This window comes from Sus scrofa, chromosome 10, assembly GCF_054392235.1.
Source record: "Sus scrofa isolate SSC_HxYL_T2T_F1_AM1 chromosome 10, Sscrofa_HxYL_maternal_Yorkshire_Landrace_v2.0, whole genome shotgun sequence".
Classification (NCBI taxonomy): domain Eukaryota; kingdom Metazoa; phylum Chordata; class Mammalia; order Artiodactyla; family Suidae; genus Sus; species Sus scrofa.
In genome coordinates this window covers 518,720-539,239 of record NC_139392.1, presented here as the reverse complement: position 1 = coordinate 539,239, position 20,520 = coordinate 518,720, and the positions used below count along the sequence as shown (strand labels likewise).

Genomic DNA, 20,520 nt, shown 5'->3' with positions numbered 1-20,520 from the left:
AGTAAAGCTTAGAAGACTTGAAGAATTAGAAGCAATTTTACTTTTTTTTGGCCTCACTTGTGGCACATGGACATTCCCAGGCTAAGGTCGAATCAGAGCTGAAGCTGCCAGCCTACACCACAGCCACAGCCACAGACACACGGGATCTGAGCCACATCTGTGACCTAAACCACAGCTTGCAGTAATGCCAGATCCTTATCCCACTGAGCGAGGCCAGGGATCGGACCTCACAGATGCTAGCTGGGTTCGTAACCCGCTGAGCCCCAACAGGAATGCCCTAGAAGAAATTCTGTACGAACACAGCCCTAAGTGTGAGAGAATGCATTGGAGGAAAAGACCAGAAAGGAGACTGGAACAGGAACCATGAGTTTAGATAGTAAAGTTCCAGGGCACTTGAAAGGAAAGGGGATGCTATCAAGAATTACTGAAAAGCAGTGGTGTGAATTGGGACAGTCCTATGAAAAACAGGATATACAATTACCCCATTTTGAAGCCATGTTAAATATTCTTCATTGTACTTTTAATGCATTGAGAAAAATTAAAGCATGGAAGTTCCCAGGCGAGGGGTCGAAGCGGAGCTACAGTTGCCAGCCTATGCCACAGCCACAGCAATGCCAGATCCAAGCCACGGTGGCAGTCCACACTGTAGCTCGTGGCAACACCAGATCCTTAACCCACTGCGAGGGGCCGGGGATTGAACCTGCATCCTCATGGATACTAGTCCGATTCATTTCTGCTGAGCCACGACGGGAAGCCTAGGAGGGGTGACATGATTCTGCTTCCAGACTGCTTAGTCTGACGATAATAAGGAGAACGGCCTGGAAGTGGAGAGGTGGCCGGGGTGGAGCAGCTGAGCAAGTCAAGCAGAGTGTTAATGCAGCGATGCTAGTGAGAAGTGAGGTTGACAGAAACAGACCTTCTCCAAATATATCTAGACATCAGACATTAAAGTCGAGGGGATTACTGACTGAACTAGGAACATGAGAGAAGTTGAGCACAGTGCCCAAGCTTCTGGAGAGCTGGGTGGCTGACGGCACCCTTCTGCAAAGAAGGGACTGCGGAAGGAGAACAGACCACAGGTCAACGTGGACTTGAGTTGCAAGGCTAGTAGAATTGTCCAATTCCTACAAATTCGGATTTAAGAGACAGTACAACCAACAGTGGTTTGGAGCTTAGACTCTAGACCCACATACAAGGTTCTAGTTGAGTGTTGCCACTTGAGATCAGATGATCTTGTACAAGTTACTTAAGCTCTCCATTCCTCAGTTTCACCATCTGTGAAATGGGGTTCATACTGATGGTGATATTCCCTAGTCAACATAACAAATGAACAAGATCAGGCATCGAACAGTGTTATGTATAGGAAGCACCTAATAAATACTCGCTTCTATTATCATAAATTCTTCAAACATGCCAAATCATGCAGCGCTTAAGGACTTCTCTGTGCTTGTTTTCTTCTTGTAACGCCAGTTCCTATTTTTTTTAAACTGGGCTAGTCTGGTGTTATCATTACAGCTCACACATTATTTCCCCAGAGACACCTTTCTTTACATCTTATTTAAAGTAGGCCTTTCCCAGGTACCTTTGAATATAACCCTGTTATGACTTGACAGCTCTTCTGCAATATGTCATTCCCTGTTTATTTTTTATCAGCTACCTGGCTGTCTGAAGTCGACCACTGAGTTTCAAGAGGACAGAAACCACGCTTTCCCTTTCTGTTTCAGAAACACTGCCTAACACAATACCTGGTACACAACGAAGTTTTATTGAACAAATGCATGAACTCGTTCTTTCTTTTACTTATAGTAGCTGCTTACATCGAAAGAAAACCTGTTGCATGAAGTTTATAATGGTCACCCGAAGAGGAAACCAACAATTTGAGGGTCACTTAATACCCTCTCTCCTCACCTCGATTCTTTATTTTTGAGGACGGAAACCCCACCAGGTTTGTTACATGCAAAGTTCACTAACTTTAGTATTTCTTTTCACTATTGTGTTTTACAGAATACAGTAAGAAATCCTTCTATGATGGATTCCGGTACAAACATATATCATAGTACTTTTTCTTCAGACACACCTTATATCCTTCTTTAGCTGAACTTTGGATTCAACTAAGTTTCAATGACGATTTTGTGTTTTCCTAACAATCACTCATCTAAAAATACCCAGGAGTTCCTGATGTGGCTCCGCAGAAATCAATCTGACCAGCATCCGTGAGGATGAAGCTGTGATCCCTGGCGTCACTCAGTGGGTCAAGGATCTGGTGTTGCTGGGAGCTGCAGTATAGACCACAGATGTGGCTTGGGTCTGGCGTGGCTGTGGCATAGACCGGTGGCTACTACCGCTCTGATTTGACCTCTAGCCTGGGAACCTCCATATGCGATGGTATGGCCCTAAAAGGACAAAAAATTAAAAATTAAAAATTAAAAAAAAATAAATAAAAGTACCTAGAAGGCATCTGAGCCGTCTAGATCATTATTAAAAGATCCCAGACTCTTTAACACGCCTGGTCTTACTATCCCTTCCACTGGGTTTGTTATCACGAACATATGCTTTTGTTGGAAGGAATTTGTTTCTGGCAGAAACTGTGTTTTCTTTAAACTGTGTCCATCCATTGCCATATGGGATGAGATGATAAAATTGCTGGACTTAGCAGAACAGTGTGGGAGGTGCAAAAAAATCAAGAGTTTTATTGGCATAAATTAATGGTTTCTATCCCCTACTTTCTCAATTATAATTCTTCTACTTGTCTTCACTCTTCTGCCCGGACCCAACCACACTACAATATTATAATCCCCAAATCCAGTGTCTTTTCTCACCATTCATCCTTCGTGACTTTTTACAGTGTTTGACACAATGTCTTTTGTCTTTTTTTCCCTCTTTTCCTCTGTCTTTCTCCCCCTCCCTACCCTAGTTCACAAACAGCCCTCAAATCTTACTTCCAAATTCTCAGGATCTCAAAAAGCAACATATAGGCTAGAAGTTACACATTGACAGTGAATGGTTCAAATCTGAACTACAGAGCAGTTTCAGCCTGCGTAGTTACTAAAGTTTAACAAGTTTTATAGAACTTGATAGAAAATAATACGAGAAAAAGAATGTATATATGTGTATGTGTATATAAATACATATATTATTTATACATGACTGGGTCACTTTGCTGTACAGCAGGAATTGGCACAACATTGTAAATCAAGTATAATACAAAAGTAAAACAAAATTAAAAAGGTATGTTTAACAAGTTTTCAACACTTAACATAAAAGTCTAAATTTCTGACTTCTTTTAAATTTGGAAAATCTGGTATCATAGGCCATGGCAATTAACTGGTCAGAGCTGAAAGCATCTGCTCCTTTTCAGACTCATTCTTTCTTACAAACGATTCACTTTACAAATTTATATCATCTCCTTACACCAACAGGGTCTTAAGTTTTCCACTTCAGAAAGTAAAATTCATAGAAATCACATTTATTTGAATACTGGAAACAAAAATCAGTGTCCTAATCTTAAAATTATTTCCCTGTCTTTAGAATACAAATCTAGGGAGATAATTACTTTCAGCCATAAGCTAGCTGAATACACATAAGTAATAAAAAGCATTGATTAGAAATGAACAGGAGTTCCCACTAAGGCTCAGTGGTAACAAACCCGACTAGTGCCCATGAGGATGTGGGTTTGATCCCTGGCCTCACTCAGTGGGTTAAGGATCCGGTGTTGCTGTGAGCTGAGATGTAGGTCACAGATGGGGCTTGGATCTGAGTTGCTGTGGCTGTGGCATAGACAGGCAGCTACAGCTCCAGTTCAACCCCTAGCCTAGGAACTTCCATATGCTGCAGGTGCAGCCCTAAAAAGATAAAAAAGAAAGACAGAAGGAAAGAAAGGAAGAAAGGAAGGAAGGGAGGAAGAAAGAAAGAAGGAAAGAAAGAAAGAAAGAAAGAAAGAAAGAAAGAAAGAAAGAAAGAAAGAAAGAAAGGAAGGAAGGAAGGAAGGAAGAAAGAAAAAGAAAGAAAGGAAAAGAAAGAAGGAAGGAAAGAAAGAAACAGCTACCATACTTGATGGCGCATGTATTAGATTGCTAGGGCTGCCATATGAAAGTACCATAAACGGATTGGTTAAACAACCGAAGTGGATTGCCTCGCAGTTCTGGATACTGGAAGCTGGAAATCAAGATGTTGGCAACCCTCGCTCCTTCCGAAGACTGTAAGTGAAAGAGCTGTTCCAGGCCTCTCTCCTTGGCTGGAGGCTGACCGTCTTCCCTTTGAGTGGACCTGACTCTGTGTCTAGATTTACCCTGTTTACAAGAGTGCCAGTCCTGCTGGATTGGGGCCCACCCTAGTGACTTCTTTAACCCAATTCCTTCTGTAAAAACCCTTTCTTCAAATAAGGTCACCTTTTGAAGTAGTGGAAATTTGGACTCCAATGCATCTTTTTTTTTTAACCCATAATAGCAAAACAATATAAAAACATTCTATGCAACAAATCCTATTTCAATGGATAAAGATGAGAACAAGTTAATTTAAAAAGGATTTTCCATGGTTTTATAACACCCAAACCATTGGGTTTATTTTTTAGTTTTTTTTGAAGTATACTTGTTTTACCGTATTGTGCCAATTTCTGCTGTACAACATGACTCAGTTACACATTTAAAGAGACACATTCTTTTTAATTTAATTTAATTGTTGGCCACACCCACAGCACACAAAAGTTCTGGGGCCAGGGATTAAACCTGTGGCACAGCAGCGACTACGCTGTACCCTTACTCCACTGCAGGGACCGCCTACAAGTTCTTGTTCATATTCCTTTCCATCAAGGTCTATCCCAAGAGACTGGGTATAGGTCCCTGTGCTGTGCAGTAGGACGGAATTGCTTATCCATTCCAAATAGAAGAGTTTGCATCTACTAACCCCAAGTTCCCAGTCCATCCCTCTCCCTCCCCACAGCCCCTTGGCACCACTAGTCTGTCCTCTATGTCTGTGAGTCTGTTTTGGTTTTGTAGAGAGGTCAAACCATTTGTTTTCATTCCACTTTCCCATAACGCCTCTATTTCTAATATGTAGGTTATATTTTAAAAAAATACTCATTTTTTTAATTTTTCTTGGAAAATATCTAGAAGATGTAAGGGTAAGTAAGATCCAAATGATATGAACTAACTTTCTTGATATCAAAAAAAGAAAGAAAACTCCCTCCTTTCCCTTCTTTTCCTAAATGGTTTCCTTTAGAAAACATGCAGTTGTAAATCTTTGCCATGTCTCTTTGAGGAGGATGCGAAACCAGACAAACCTCTAGCCAGCTTTCGGCCCAGGAATGTACTTCTTATGGGGCTTGGAACTATCTTTTTGAAATGTCAACATAAATACTGTCTCTCTCTTCGGGAGTTTAGCCTAGGTGTCTGCCCCCAAGTCCTAACTTCTTGCTTGCTGCAAAGAGACAAGACATTTGAATTTTCCTTTGGGTCAAGACAACGAACATGCATGTACGTGGCTATATCCACCTGCCACATGAGTGGATGAGATGTCTTTCTGTCTCTGCAATCTCTTTGGTGGATCTACTGAGATGCCTATCAGTCTGGTTCAATGCTTATTCAAGCAAAACTTTTCTACATTTGTGAAGAGGACTTCTAGGCTGGCAGAAGAGTTTATTTTTAATTAATTCCCCAACAGAGCACATGATCTCATTTGTTTTTCCCTTCCCCTAATGCGATCAATAGACACACAACAATAACGACAGACACATTCGCCAGGATGGAAAATATCTTCCACTATTGTGACCTTATTATATCAACTGACCCGAAATAAAACTGAATACACACAATAGAAATTTATTAATATGATGTCAACAAGAGTAATTTATAACGATGCTTTAGGAAGATCTATGTGAGTACTGACGGCAACACCAAAACCAGGCTAAACAGTGTATAAATTACGTGCTACGATCTTTGCAATGACCCCATTGCTTAGCTGTTACCACTGCCTTCCAGAGAGGAACCCCAAGACTGCGAATGTGTAAACGATTTCTCAGGTTCCACCCCGAGAACGTGGCAGAGCCACGGCCTCATCTGACTGCAGAGGCTGCTCCTCCGAGAGGTGACCCTCCCCTGTCCTGAAGAACAGACCTTCCTGGTCAGCAGGGCTCCAGCGGATTCCTAATCCCTGGCGGGGGGAGGATGCTCAGCCATTTGGCTGTGACCGCGCCCTTTCCGTGTCCTTAAAGCAGGGGACAGAAGGGCATTTTCTGAACATTAACGGCTGAAGTGTCTCTTCGGCACTGATTTGCTGAAACCGAGCAGGACCCTGTTTTTGGGTTTTTTTTTTTTTTCCTCCAGTCTTTTAGACCTCTCTTGAGTTCCAAAGGGCAGATTCAAACAGTTACTAATGAGGGGACCGAGGGAATTCAAAGAGAAACAATAGTGTTCAATTCAGTTACTGTAAAATCTTGCCTATAGTCCCCGTGTTGAACAATATATTCTTCTTCCCTTTTTTTTTTTAGGCCACACCCTTGGCATATGGAAGTTCCCAAACTAGGGGCTGAATCAGAGCTACAGCTGCCAGCCTGTGCCACAGCCATAGAAACATAGGATCCGAGCTGGGTCTGCAACCTGCACCACAGCTCATGGCAACACCCGATCCTTAACCCACTAAGTGGGGCCAGGGATTGAACTCACACCCTCATGGATACCAGCCGGATTCATTTCTTCTGAGTCATGACGGGAACTCCATGCTAATTTTACACCTGCTAGTTTATACCTCCTAATCCCCCAATCCTATGCTGCTCCGACCATTTCTTTCTCCCCACCGGGAACTGTGAGTTTGTTCTCTCTATCTGGGTCTGCTTCTTTTTTGTTATATTCACCAGTTTATATAACCTTTAAAAATTTTGAATCACTGTATTGTATACCTTTAACTTATATAATATTATACTTCAACTATAGTTCAATTCAATTTAAAAAAGAAAAGAAAAGAAAGAACAGTGCAGAGATGGGGTCTGGTCCTGGTTCTTCACTGGGGGAATGTGTCTAACAATTTGATACATATTGATATATACCTCTGATTGCTATGGCAACTAAGGCCCTCACCCTGGTGAAGGAGGGTAACTTCAGGCTGAGGACAAGCTCCTGGACTCCAGACTGGATGGAACCAGAAGGCTGATGTTTTGAGATTCCTGGATTTCCATCCACCCTATTACCTCACCACCAACCAATCAGAGGAGGGTTACACATCCTCAACCCTCTCCCTACCCCCCACCCCCCATTTTGCCTATAAAGTCTTCCCAGAAAACTGTCAGAGATTTCAGGTCTTTAAGGTACAAGTCGTTCCTTTCTCCTTGGTTGGCTTTGCAATAAACCTCCCTCCACTCTAGACTCCGAACTTTCAGGCTGGTCTCGCTGTGCATGGGTCACACGAACTTGGGTTCAACAGCGTTGACAGCTATACGATCTTAAAAAAAAAGTTCCTGAACCCGTCTTAAACTCAGTTTCCTCCTCTGAAAGTGCTGCCTAACAACAGTCTAACTGCGACTATCGCGGGCAGTGGTCAGGCTCTACTCTTACTGCTGATACTACATAATGCGAGCGACCAGCTTTGAAGATGGAAATCAACACACCAGGTACAGAGATGACCTCACTCAACCGTGTGTCACCCAGGAGTCAGGACAGCATCTGGCATAACAGGTAAGCAAAATAAAATGAGTGAGAGAAAAAAAACAAAAAACAGCCAAATAAATAAATAAAAGGTAAGGCAGCCTTATCTCTCTCGTTACAAACAATGAAGACGGTGTGTTTTAACACATGTTCGCACATCTAAGATTGGGTTTTTCCTCTCACATCAAATTTTCCCAGTAAACTAGTGTCAAGTGCACCTTGAATACAAAATCTGTTTACCCCCACACTCAGCCTGGACACTGAGAAGGAGACCACAGCTTTCTGTCCACATAACATCACTTTGCAAGGCCACTGTCTCTGTTTAGCATTCTTTCCACCCTTTGCCAATCCCAATAAGCTCCCACCTTGAAAGAGCCTCATGAAATAAAATATCCAGTTCTTAATAAACTTCGCCACCCCCCTCCCCCGAGGCTGTGTCAAAGCTCTCCTAAAGGTCACGGCTCCCTTTCTTACGTCAGCAATAAACTTGGCTTTGTCTCAGATGGCGTCTCCTATTATTTCGTTTGAGATCTGACATTCATCAAAGCCCACAAGTTTTCTAAGACTTGAATGGTTTTTGAAAACTGCGAAGTCCTATGTAAATACAGATCTCTCAACACAGTACTTGCGATATTATCAATAATTGACATTGTGCGTATATTCATTCTGGTTGCAATTAATCCTTTCATAGATCATGTTTCAATGTATGATTTATGATGACAGAACAAGACCTCTCTGTCACGTTCCCTTGTGATTAACTGGTTCAAATGCATCAATACACCCTTTAAAAAATTATAAATTAAGATATTAAGCCCCAAAGAGAGATTCAAAACCGTATTTTTATTTCTTACTTGTTCATGGCCTTTCTTTTTATATGGAGACATTTCCAGAGTTATTCTTCCAACCCACAAGTTTAAATGCAAGGAACTAAATAATGTGGAGTCTTACCTTTTCCAGCTTTGAAAGAGCAAGAGAGTAACAGTCTTTGGCTCTGAATTGCATGAATCTCATGTTGGCTGGGTGGGTGAGCTCTGTGATAATACTGAGACTGGAAAACAACCTACATTTCAAAGAAACATGTGCATTACACTAACAGTCCAAGATGGTATTTTTACAACAGCGTATTTACGAGCGAGTGATTCCTAGCCACAGGCATAAGAGGACATGCAATTATAAGAGCAGGACGTGCACATACACTGTTCTGTACAAAGCAAGAAAAATCAAATGCGATTTCCCAAGAATATTTTAACCAACACTTTAGCACCATAAGAAAAATAAATTCAGTAAGGTGGCTTTTATTAGGCATGTTCTCTCTACAAATTCGTAGAGCTGATTTAAGAAGTTACCTCTTAAATCAGTTGAAATAGAAAGTTGTAATATGAATGAACGTGCTGACTGGGAAAAATTCCCCATGATGAGTCTACTGTCCACAACGGCAACCTCCTGTGTGTGGCTCCCTGCTCTCGCACGACGTGCTCTTAAATGTCAAATCTTGCGACAATGGGCTTCTGAGAGGAGCAAATATTTTAACCGAATTAGCAACTCATTGTAATGAGCTGAGGCCAAGGCTCAACGGATAGTGTTGTTCTAGAAGGATCCCAAGAATTTCCACTTGCCCCAGAGTTTTGCAAGAGCATTCTTCCCACTTACGTCCTTCTCTCAAAAGTACACACGGTACACACACACACACACACACACACACACACACACACACGATTATTTCCCCAGAAAAAGGTGGGGGGGGCAAGGTAAAACCACAGCCAGGGCTTCTCCTGTTGCTGTGGGTGCGGCTCTGACCCTTGGCTGTTACCTGCACATCGGTGCTGGTTCTCCTCTTTCAAACATTTTGTGATTCTCTGTGGTAACACTTCATATGATAATCAGCTTTGTGTTCCACACAATATGTCTGTCTTTAAACCCAGCTATTTAAACTCACTTCAGATGCCTACCAGTAGGCTGAACCCACACCTGGCACTCAGGCACCAGAGCTGCCTGGAACACGCGCACTCAAAACATCCAGTTGGTGGCTCAGAAACAGATCAGCTTCCCCAGGTACCTCGTTTCACTATCTGCCTGGCCCAGGAGTGACGCCACTGCCATCCACGTTCACTGAGTGTTTGACCTGGTGTCTTACAGGGGAAAACACGTCCTGTGAGGGGGAGCCCTGCCTCTGAACTCCAGCAGGACAGACGGATTCATGGCTTCCCGACTTCCTACGGCTGATGCACGATGCGCCAGGACGTCTCCCTTCTCCCGGGGAGGGACAGCCTGCCTGTGGGTTTAGAAGCCCCACCGGGGTTGCTTCCCAGCCTGAGAGGCCCTCAGGTCGCTTTCCGTGGGGCTGAATCACTCTCTCGGTTAAGACACCGAAAGGTTTTTTGCTTGTTTGCTTGCTTGCTTGCTTGTTCGTTGCCGCCCGGGGGCATATGGAGTTCATCTGGCACATTCTGGGCCAGGGATCAGATCTGAGCCTACACAACGTGTCCTTTAAGCCACTGGGCAGGGCCGGGAATCAAACCTGCATCCTGGGCCTGCGGAGAGGTCATCCATCCCACTGTGCCATAGTGGGAACTCCCCAGAAAGGTCTTACAAACGCTTTCCTTCAGAGGCATCTGTGAAAACTGTATGCCCTCTTGGTTACACTCAAGGGCTAGTGTTTGAGGCTTACCTAATCAAAGCCTTCAAAAGCTCTGATACCCTCAGATGTTTCGTGAAACCCACTCTTTAGAGGAGGAAATAGAGCCCGTGTCATATGGCCTCCTCTCCATTTTGAGAGCAAATATTATTGTACTTTAGGCACAAAAGGTAAACAGTAATAAGTTAGATTGAAATAACAAAGAACCATCACGCCATAATTTCCTTTGTCGATTTTTATCGTTAAAAACATAATTTTATTTAAGCACTTGACCACTGTTTACAAGACAGCTTGTCTTGTTTCTGATACCTTGAGCTGGCTAAGGAAATACTAAATCTCGGCTTTTCTACAGGAGAGGTGTCGTGAAGCTTAAAGAGGGGGTTTGTGAAAGGGCTTCGCATCATGCCTGATACAGAACAGGTACTGTTCCTTAACTGTGGTGGTATTACTATTTTCTTAGCTTTTCTTTCTTTTTTTTCCTACTGTTGCTATTTCTGCTCGAAATGCACTTTCTTCCCTCCTCAATCTCTGTATTTTGAAATCTCATTGAGATTTCCTATCAAATTCCTATTAAATCTCATGGATATGAAGTTTTAACTTTGCCTAAAAGCATAATCCACAATGCCTATCTGGCATTTGGTTTCTGCTGCTTATTACATTGTGTCTCTCTTTTTTTTTTTTTAGCATAATAGATTTTTTTTTTATTAAAGCATGGTTGATTTACAATGTTTCTTCAATTTCTGTTGTACAGCAAAGTGATCCAATCACACACAGTTCCCTGGGCTGTACAGTAGGAGCCTATTGCTCATCCATTCCAAACGTTGCAGTTTGTATCCACCAACCCCAAACTTCCCTTCCAACCCACTCCGTCCCCCTCCCCCCTGGCAACCACAAATCTCTCCATGTCTGCGATCTGTTTCTGTTTTGTCGATAGGATCATTTGTGCCATATTTTAGATTCCACTCCATGTTCATTGCAGCACTATTCACAATAGCCAAGACATGGAAACAACCTAAATGCCCATGACAGATGAATGGATCAAGACTTAGTACATATATACAATGGAATACTACTCAGCCATAAAAAGGAACAAAATAACGAACATCATTTCTGGCAACATGGACAGAAGGAGAGACTCTCATACTGAGTGAAATAAGTCAGAGAGTGAAAAACAAATACATTGTGTCTTTCACTAACCCTGGTTGGTTTCATCCATGCCTCAGCTCTCCTACTAAAGTATGGCAGCCAGAGAGGCAAAATTCCCCTCCATGTGCCTAGCAATGCACCATTATCAACTTCTTTGATAATTCCTTGTTATAATAAACAAATCACTCAGTTCTTATTTTGTTTGTTTTTGGTTTAGTGGATTGAAACTTGATGAAGAGGGTAAGTAATTTAACTAGATTACTTAATAGAGAAACACTATATAATATGTATTCCTCGTGAGTTTTAGCTCTTCTCTTCTTGCTTAAAAGCCACCAAAGATAGCACTTTTTTTTTTTCTTTTTATGGCTGCACCTGTGGCATATGGAAGTTTCTGGGCTAGGGGTCAAATCAGAGCCAGAGCTGCCAGCCTACGCCATAGCCACAGCCACAGCCATGTCAGATCCAAGCCATGTCTGTGACCTATGCTGCAGCTTGTGGCAACGCTGGATCCTTGAACACTTAACCCCCTGAGAGAGGCCAGGGATCATACCCACATCCTCACAGAGACAAGGTCAGGTCCTTAACCTACTGAGCCGCAACAGGAACTCTGACGTTTGATAAATTAAAGCTCATCTTTTCAGAAACTTTTGAAAAATTAGAGCAGTGGCCTGATGGGAAAAAAAATCAATTGACTTTTGGGCCGGTACAACTCCATCTGGTAAGCCTAGAAAATGCCACCAACTGACAAATTTCATACCATCTGGACGTTTCAAAAGTATTCATTTAAGAAATATTTATGACAACAATGCCACTCAAGATATTTACCGTGATATGGCCTGTCACAGCACTATTCAATCATCTGTCACAACAGAAACTAAAATGAATAAATATCAGCAGCAACATGGACTAAGATAAAGCAGATAGTCCCATTTAGAGAAGGAACCCCATATTCACAACCTGTGCTTCTAAAAAGGTAAATAAATTGACCTAAGGGTTTTCTTTCTGTCTTTCTTTTCTATTTTTTGTCTTTTGGAAGGTTTAAAAAAAGGTCCCCAAACTGATCATACCAAAAATTTAAAGAGGATTATGCTTAGAACTTTCCATATATTAATTCACATAACCTTCAGAACCTCAGGTAGGGATTTCCTTGTCCTGTGTCCCACCTGCACCCCCTCTTTCCTGGAGGGAGGTGAGGGCGTGTGGTTTGCCCGACTTTGCCTTTTCAGCATCTTCCGGTTTGTGCTGGTCTGAGCCAAGCCATGAAGTGAGCTCAGCCCTACAGGACGAATCCAGTGGTTACCTTGCATGGCCTCTGATCAGAGTCCCACTGTTACCAGGGACCAGCGCTACCTAATCCTGCCTAACATCTGGACGTCCACCTGCCTGGCCTCTCCAGATCTCAGTAGTTCCCAACTCAGTAGGAAATCCAGAGTCACTTGTCATGTCTCCAAATTCCAAAACTACTCTATGAATTACTTGCAATTAGTAGCTTACAGATGATGAAACTCAAGTACCGACAGCCAGAGACCAGACAACATGCTCCAGGTAATAGTCTAGTAGGTAGCAGAGTCTGGGTCACAGCCAAGCACACGGGTTCTAGAACAACAGCCCTACCCCTCCCATTCTAATAAACAGGTAAGTGAGAAAGGAAATAAATACCAACTAAAGTAGGAAGTTATTAAGAATATCTAGGAACATGTTGGACTTTTAGATATTACAAGTCAACTCTATTTTATTCTTTTGCAAGCTCTGCTTCTCTAACTATACCTAAATAGTAGTTGTTCAATCATAACTTCATTATTGCTCTTTCAATTTACTGGGGACAATATTTAATATCTAATGCATCAAATAAATATCAAGTATTGCTATTCGAAGGCTCTGGTCTCCAGGAGATAAAAAGAAATAAAACGTGAAATTTCTACTTTAGATTAGCCTCTGTGATCTTGAAGAAGAAACTGCAAAAATAATGCATGAATTACGAAGCTGTACATATCTTTCTAAGGATGATAAACGTGGCTAAGTGAACGGGCCACAAATTAAGCAGCTTTAAGATGCTCGTGCATGGAGAGCTTGTAAGGCACATCCAGGAAGGCACGGAGACACAGCGCCAGAGGAGAAATTTCTCTCTTTCTGTTCTGGCACCACCTCAGTATGTGGAAGTTCCAGGGCCAGGGGTCGAACCCAGGTGACCAAACAGCAGTAGTGACAACTCTGGATCCATATCCAGCTGAGCCACCAGAGAACTGCCAAGAGGAGGAATCTCTGAGAAAACCTAGCTGTAAACAAATGAAAAATGTATCTCATTTTTATTTTTATTTTCTCTGAGAGACACGGCTTTTGCCTTCCATATATGCTATTTTTGTAACTTTAGATAAATTTGAGATTACATGATTTCTTTTGTTTATAATCCTTTTCTAAAAATTACATCAAATAGAAATATAGATATATAGGTAGCTAGATACACTTGAGGTCTTAGAAGAGTCAGTGATAATATATGATTGAGTGATCTAGTCATTGTATTTAGGTGATTTCTAGAACTGAAATTAGATAGGACAACAAAATTTATGGGACGTGCCATTTCTGTTCTATGTAAAATGAACCTACACCATTTATGTTAAACTGCAAAACTTAATTCACTGTCTAAGTCTGCCACCTAGTGAAGAAACTGGAACCAAATAATACTTAAATAATGAACTATTTTACTGCTATGTCCTTCACATCTATAAAGTATTACTTGTATTCAGTCACAATACTTTATAATTACATATTTGATTGTCTACTAGATTTAATTATATGCCTTTAAAATACTAAGACTGTAAATCTATTTCTGGGCCTTCATATGACCTAAATGCATTTTGAATGTATAACATTTTAGAAATAAAATGACATAATTAAGTCTCTTGTCCCTAGGTACTAGGATCATCCTTAAGGAATATAATAACTGGAGAAAATGTATTTCGTTCTATGTAACAATTTTCTACAATTACCTCGGGTTCTGACTCAGGGATGTAAGTATAACCGTGTTAAATGTCTATGGAACACTTGTCTGCTGAATTAATCCATCTAATCATTTTGATCTGCCCAGGATGTTAACCAATACAAAGATGAAAAACCTCCCATTTACTCTATTTCAAACTCCAGGCTCGGGGTCAAAGCTGAGTTGCAGCAACGCGGGGCCCGAGCCCGTCTGTGACTACCCCGCAGCTCCCTCACCCCCGACGAGGCCAGGGATCGAACCCGCATCCCCGCGGTTACCGGTGGGTTCCCTGCCCTGCGCCCCAGGGGCCACGCCCCTTCTTTAGTCTTCCTTCGCCCTGGACGCTCGGGCGCCTGCCGTCCTGGCAGAGCCCAAGGCTTCCAACCGGTCGGCTGCCACCCACTCTCGTTCCCTCGGACCGCGCTCCACGCCGTAGCGAAACAGAATCTTCAAGGTCTCAATCTTTCAGCCATTCCCTGTCCCTCTTAAAGAAGGACAAGTTACTAAAATGCTCTCTAAAGCAGCGGAGAGTCTGGCTGCTGATTCCCACTGCAGCCTCTGTCGGAGCCGCCCCTGGCTCTGTCCCAGGTCCCAGAGAGTGTGTCTTCCTTCAGAGCCGTGGATCTGCTGCCCCCGTGTGGTGCGCTCTGCGCATCTCCACACCCACCTGCTCCATCTTTGCAACGAAGGCTGAGTTCCCAGTTCCAGCAGGAGGCATCCCTTCACACACGGGACTCGATCCCGTCACACACAGGACTCGATCCCTTCACACACGGGACTCGATCCCGTCACACACCGGACTCGATCCCCGTCACACACCGGACCCGATCCCGTCACACACCGGACTCGATCCCCGTCACACACGGGACCCGATCCCGTCACACACCGGACTCGATCCCCGTCACACACGGGACCCGATCCCGTCACACACTGGACCCGATCCCCGTCACACACCGGACTCGATCCCCGTCACACACCGGACCCGATCCCCGTCACACACCGGACTCGATCCCGTCACACACTGGACTCGATCCCCGTCACACACCGGACCCGATCCCGTCACACACCGGACTCGATCCCCGTCACACACCGGACTCGATCCCGTCACACACCGGACTCGATCCCCGTCACACACCGGACTCGATCCCCGTCACACACCGGACTCGATCCCCGTCACACACCGGACCCGATCCCCGTCACACACCGGACCCGATCCCCGTCACACACCGGACTCGATCCCGTCACACACCGGACTCGATCCCTTCACACCGGACTCGACCCCCGTCACACACCGGACTCGATCCCTTCACACACGGGACTCGATCCCCGTCACACACTGGACTCGATCCCTTCACACACGGGACTCGATCCCTTCACACCGGACTCGATCCCGTCACACACCGGACTCGATCCCCGTCACACACCGGACTCGATCCCTTCACACACACGGGACCCGATCCCCGTCACACACCGGACTCGATCCCTTCACACACACGGGACCCGATCCCCGTCACACACCGGACTCGATCCCTTCACACACGGGACTCGATCCCCGTCACACACCGGACTCGATCCCTTCACACACGGGACTCGATCCCGTCACACACCGGACTCGATCCCTTCACACACGGGACTCGATCCCGTCACACACCGGACTCGATCCCTTCACACACCGGACTCAATCCCGTCACACAGAGGACTCGATCCCCGTCACACACCGGACTCGACCCCCGTCACACACGGGACTCGATGCCTTCACACATTCTTCTATTTTCTTTCAGCAGTCACCAAACTTAGAATTCTCCAGTTACACCTTTAAAATGACGGGCTTGCTGCTTTCCTTGTGCAGTGGAGCAAAACCTGCGTTCCCCCCCCAACCCCAGCGTCCTTGGCATTTGAAGCCGCTGTTTTTCGTTCAAGGCACATTTTGATGCGCCTACGTACATTTAACTTAGATGTTAAGGCCAGTTCATAAAAACATGAAACTGTTTGACATTTTTCAGTTGCACCGAGCACCTTGTTAGGTAAAACTTTAGCAAGAGATATTTGAAAGGGAGGACTCAGGGCCAAGGGGCGAGGCGGAGGAGGGGATGGGATGGACGGGGAGTTTGGGGTTAACAGATGACACTATTACATTTCGAACGGATGAGCCATGGGCTCCTGCGGTACAGCGCAGGGAACTATATCCGATTCGCTTTGGATAGCACGGATGGAAGATAATGTGAGAAAAAGAGTGTGTATATGCATATTATGGGGTCACACTGCTGTAGAGCAGAAATTGCCAGGACACTGCAAATCAACTAAAATTTAACAATTTTACGACTCGCTTCCCTTTCAATGTGGAAACCAGACACGTATTCACCATGGGACTCGAGCTCTTAGGGGATGCTTGTACTGGGGAAGCACACTGAGGTGCTTCTCCTAGGGGTGCCCAGCAAGCTTAGGTGGGCAGGAGAGGAGGCTTCACAGGACCTCACTCGACCAAGACCTCATCCCCTAACATCTCCAGACGGTTTTTGCGGGAGGGAGTGGGCCAGTGGCTAAGGATTCCCAGAGTCTCTTCTGAGTAAAGAACTGAGCTAGTCCCTTACTAGAGACCTGGAGCCTATGGGACAGAGCTTGTCCCAAAGGAAGTTTGCTGCTAAATGGAGCTGCTAAGAGTCCACAAAGACACGTAGGTTAAGGATCTGGCATTGCAGCAGCTGCAGCGTAGGTCACAACTGTGACCTGGGATCTGACCCCTGGCCCAGGAACTCCATATGCCACAGGGTGGCCAAAAAAGAAAAAAAAAAAAAGAGTTCACTATAAAACTCAGCATGAGAGAAAGAACATATCTGGGTAAGGACCTGCTCAGGTCCTTCTGGAGAGATGGCTCGGTCTGGCACAAAGCACAGACAAGCGGCCTAGATTAAAGTGAAGTTGACTTTGGAATTCTTCTGATTTAAATCCCCAACTTGGAGTTCCCATCATGACCCAGTGGTAACAAACCTGACGAGCATCTATGAGGACTCAGGTTTGATCCCTGGCCTCACTCAGTGGGTTAAGGATCCGGCATTGCCATGAGCTGTGGTGTAGGTCTCAGATGCAGCTTGGATCCCGCATTGTGGTGGTTGTGGTGGAGGCCGGCAGCTCTGATCTGACCCCTAGCCTGGGAACCTCCAGATGCTGTGCGTGCAGCCCTAAAAAGACAAGCAATAAATAAATAAATCCCCAACTCCACCAAGACCAGCTAAATGACTCTTAGGATGTGTCTCACTTACATCAAAATACTTAAGCATAAACAGTGCTGGAGGTTCAAGCGTGAGTTTGAGATCAGCTCCAGGGGCGGCCAGCATTCTATCCCACCACCCAGGACGGCTCGGTTTGTTTTTACTCAGAACGCACACATCCTAGAATTAAAACAGCTTCTGCTTTCCGCAGTTCTGTCCACACTGGAGGCCTAACCAACCAACTAGAAACGGGCTCTCGTTTGAGGAAATAAATGATGCAAGATTGGCTGAGATGTTTCCTATTGTTGGAGTAACTTTCTAGGCTAAGATGGAGTGGCTTCTGCCCCGGTACCGTGTCACGAAACCCAAACTCAGGTGACGCTCCTGTTGCTGGGAACACTTCACCTGACCAAAAACAGGACACATCTAGTCAGTCAGGTCCCACATACCAAGCCAGCCCTGGGCTCTGAACTGAGATTCTTTCTCCTTCTTTGTTTTTTATTTTTTCACTTCTTTGTTTCCTATTCCTTATGCTCTAAAAGGTTCCTGCCTCCTGCTCTATTTTGTAGTTCTCTGGACTCTTGGGAACGGACTCTGCCCACTTTATGAAGAATTCAGGTTTGTTTGGATCACCTAAACTGTCCTCTTTAATCACGTGCACTACCAGCCACTCTGGCACACTCCGTGTGTAAGAATCCAGTTCCCTTAGAGACGGGGCCGTAGGCTTTTCTCCTAAATAGTCTCCGTCCACTCTGCCTGGACTTCTGGGTGCCTGGTGCCTACTCGGAAGAGTACCTGGATCCCACCTCTGGAGCGCCGTCATCTGCCTCTAGGGGATTTCATGCAAGGTGCTGGGGAGAGAACCTGAAAGGATAGGAAACCGGGAGCGGGAGGAAGAGAGGCCAGGAAACAGGTTGAGACCCGCGTTAGCGCCTCGCTGGTGATCAGTCAAGATTCTGCGGAGGGTTCAGCGCAGGCCTGTTGATGACGACTGAGGTTGGAATTTAATCTGAGTAAGGAGGGAAGACGAGCCTTCAGGCGACTAAGGACAGGGAAAGGGGGCAGAATCCGTGAACAGCGGGCTCCAGCGGGGACAAAGGACTGTTCAGGGTCGGGGATGGGAGAAGACACGGGCGGAGCACGAGCCGCGATGCTCCGGCGAGCGAGCCCGAGAGCCCGGAGGGCAGTCGCCGGCGCTCTGAGTCCGGCTGTGACCACGAGAACAGGGGCCGGGAGCGCGAAAGGTGTTGACATCTTCGAGAATGATGGTCTGTGCCGGAGTCACAGTGACTCAGGACCCGAACGCCTCGAGCGCGGGGGAGGGTGGCCTCACGGTGGCCACCGAGGCACCTTACGATGAGACCGCCACGTCTGCACGACCTCGGCCACTTATCCCCCAACGGGTGTCCCACATGCCGCTGGGGACGATTCAGCAAACCCCGATGAGCAGGTGGTGAATCTCTCCGTGAACAAGTTTTGCAGATGTTCTTAACAGACATTTTAAATAGCACCCTATTTTAAAACTGAGGCAAAACTGATTTACAAAGTCATGTTAGAGTCAGGGGTAGAGGAGAGATTTAGTTTTACATGTATGTAAATATATATATACTTAGTTTTATATCTAATCCTACCCACATACGCACACACATATATACATATATATACACACACACATACTCTTTTTCAGATTCTCACAAAACACTGTGTAGAGTTCTGTGTGACATGCAGTAGGTTCGTGTTACCTATTTTATGTATGATGGTGTGTGTATGTTAATCCTACACTTTTTCTTTTTTTTTTTTTTTTTTTTTTTTTTTTTTGCTTTTTAGGGCCACACCCAGGCTACGGGTGATATGAGGTTATCAGGCTACGGGCTGGATCAGAGCTGCAGCCTCCCGCCCCGCCACAGCCCCAGCAACGCCAGATCCTTAACCCACTGAGCGAGGTCAAGGATTGAACCCGCGTCCTCATGGATCCTAGCCGGGTTCATTAACCGCTGGGCCACAAAGGGAACTCTGTTAATCCTACACTTTTTAATTGATCCTCCCCCTTTCCCCTTTGGTAACAGTATTTTTGGGTTTTGGGGTTGGTTTGTTTGTTTTTGTCCGTGGGTCTATCATAGATTTTGTTCCTGAAAAACACTGTGAAGTTTGCAGAGAAAGGAAAATGCCTCTGTGGGCACAAGAAAGTTCCGAACAGAATTTGGGTATGTGATACACCTTTGGAAGCTTTCGCTATAAGCGATTCAGTCTGGATGGGATTATGCACCATACGAACTGCATACCTTCTAAAATGTTCTGCTGAAGAAAACCGTGAGAGTGGAAAGACCCAAAGTCACTCATCCACTCACCCATTCTTGCTCTCAACACGTGAGGCCCCCTCCTTCAGACGCCCTGGAAGGCAGCCTTTGCCCGGTCAGCAAGCACATGCGTATCTGCCCGTAGCTACTCTGGTGGGCAGTTCCTTCTACATGATTAATTAGAGCCTTGGCACTTCTCAGTAATAGGGGGATTCATTGTCATCTTGGAATAAAACTAATTCATTCAGAGAACATATCAAATCAATGGAACCTTCACCATAACAGAAATAAACTTACCACTCACCATAAGTTGAAAATTAAAATGACAGGCTTAATCAAAAAAACCCAGGATCCTCTCCTGTTAAAACTAGAATTGGGCTTTTGCCAAGCCTGGAATCAAACAGTATGATTTTGTTTTATTTGTTGGCTATAACTCGCATCCCTCGAATTAATTTTCTACCCTGTGATTTCGTTTTTCTTTCTCCAGAGGAGGGAGAATGCTGGTATATATGTCATATTTTAAACAAGTGCTATGCTATCTTTAAATGCACTGTTTACACAGCTCAATCAATGACTCGTTAGCTATATTCTACACCAGTCACTCCACTACAGTAACTTTAGA

The 20,520-nt window shown here is 44.7% G+C and overlaps 1 protein-coding gene across 50 annotated transcripts in view; it reads right to left on the bottom strand.

Annotated features, from left to right (window-relative positions):
* KCNT2 (potassium sodium-activated channel subfamily T member 2) overlaps positions 1 to 20,520 on the bottom strand; it is a 339,459-nt gene that overhangs the window by 44,319 nt on the left and 274,620 nt on the right. For 36 of the 50 annotated variants that reach the window (XR_014817188.1, XR_014817189.1, XR_014817191.1 and 33 more), the window contains one exon: positions 8,583 to 8,694. The exons of the other annotated variants lie outside the window; for them this stretch is intronic. Coding sequence is in view for 25 of the 36 variants with exons in the window: in XM_084978993.1 (XP_084835119.1) it covers positions 8,583 to 8,694 (112 nt within the window). In the remaining 11 variants the exon portion in view is untranslated. The remainder of the gene's footprint in view (positions 1 to 8,582; positions 8,695 to 20,520) is intronic. 50 annotated transcript variants of the gene reach the window in all.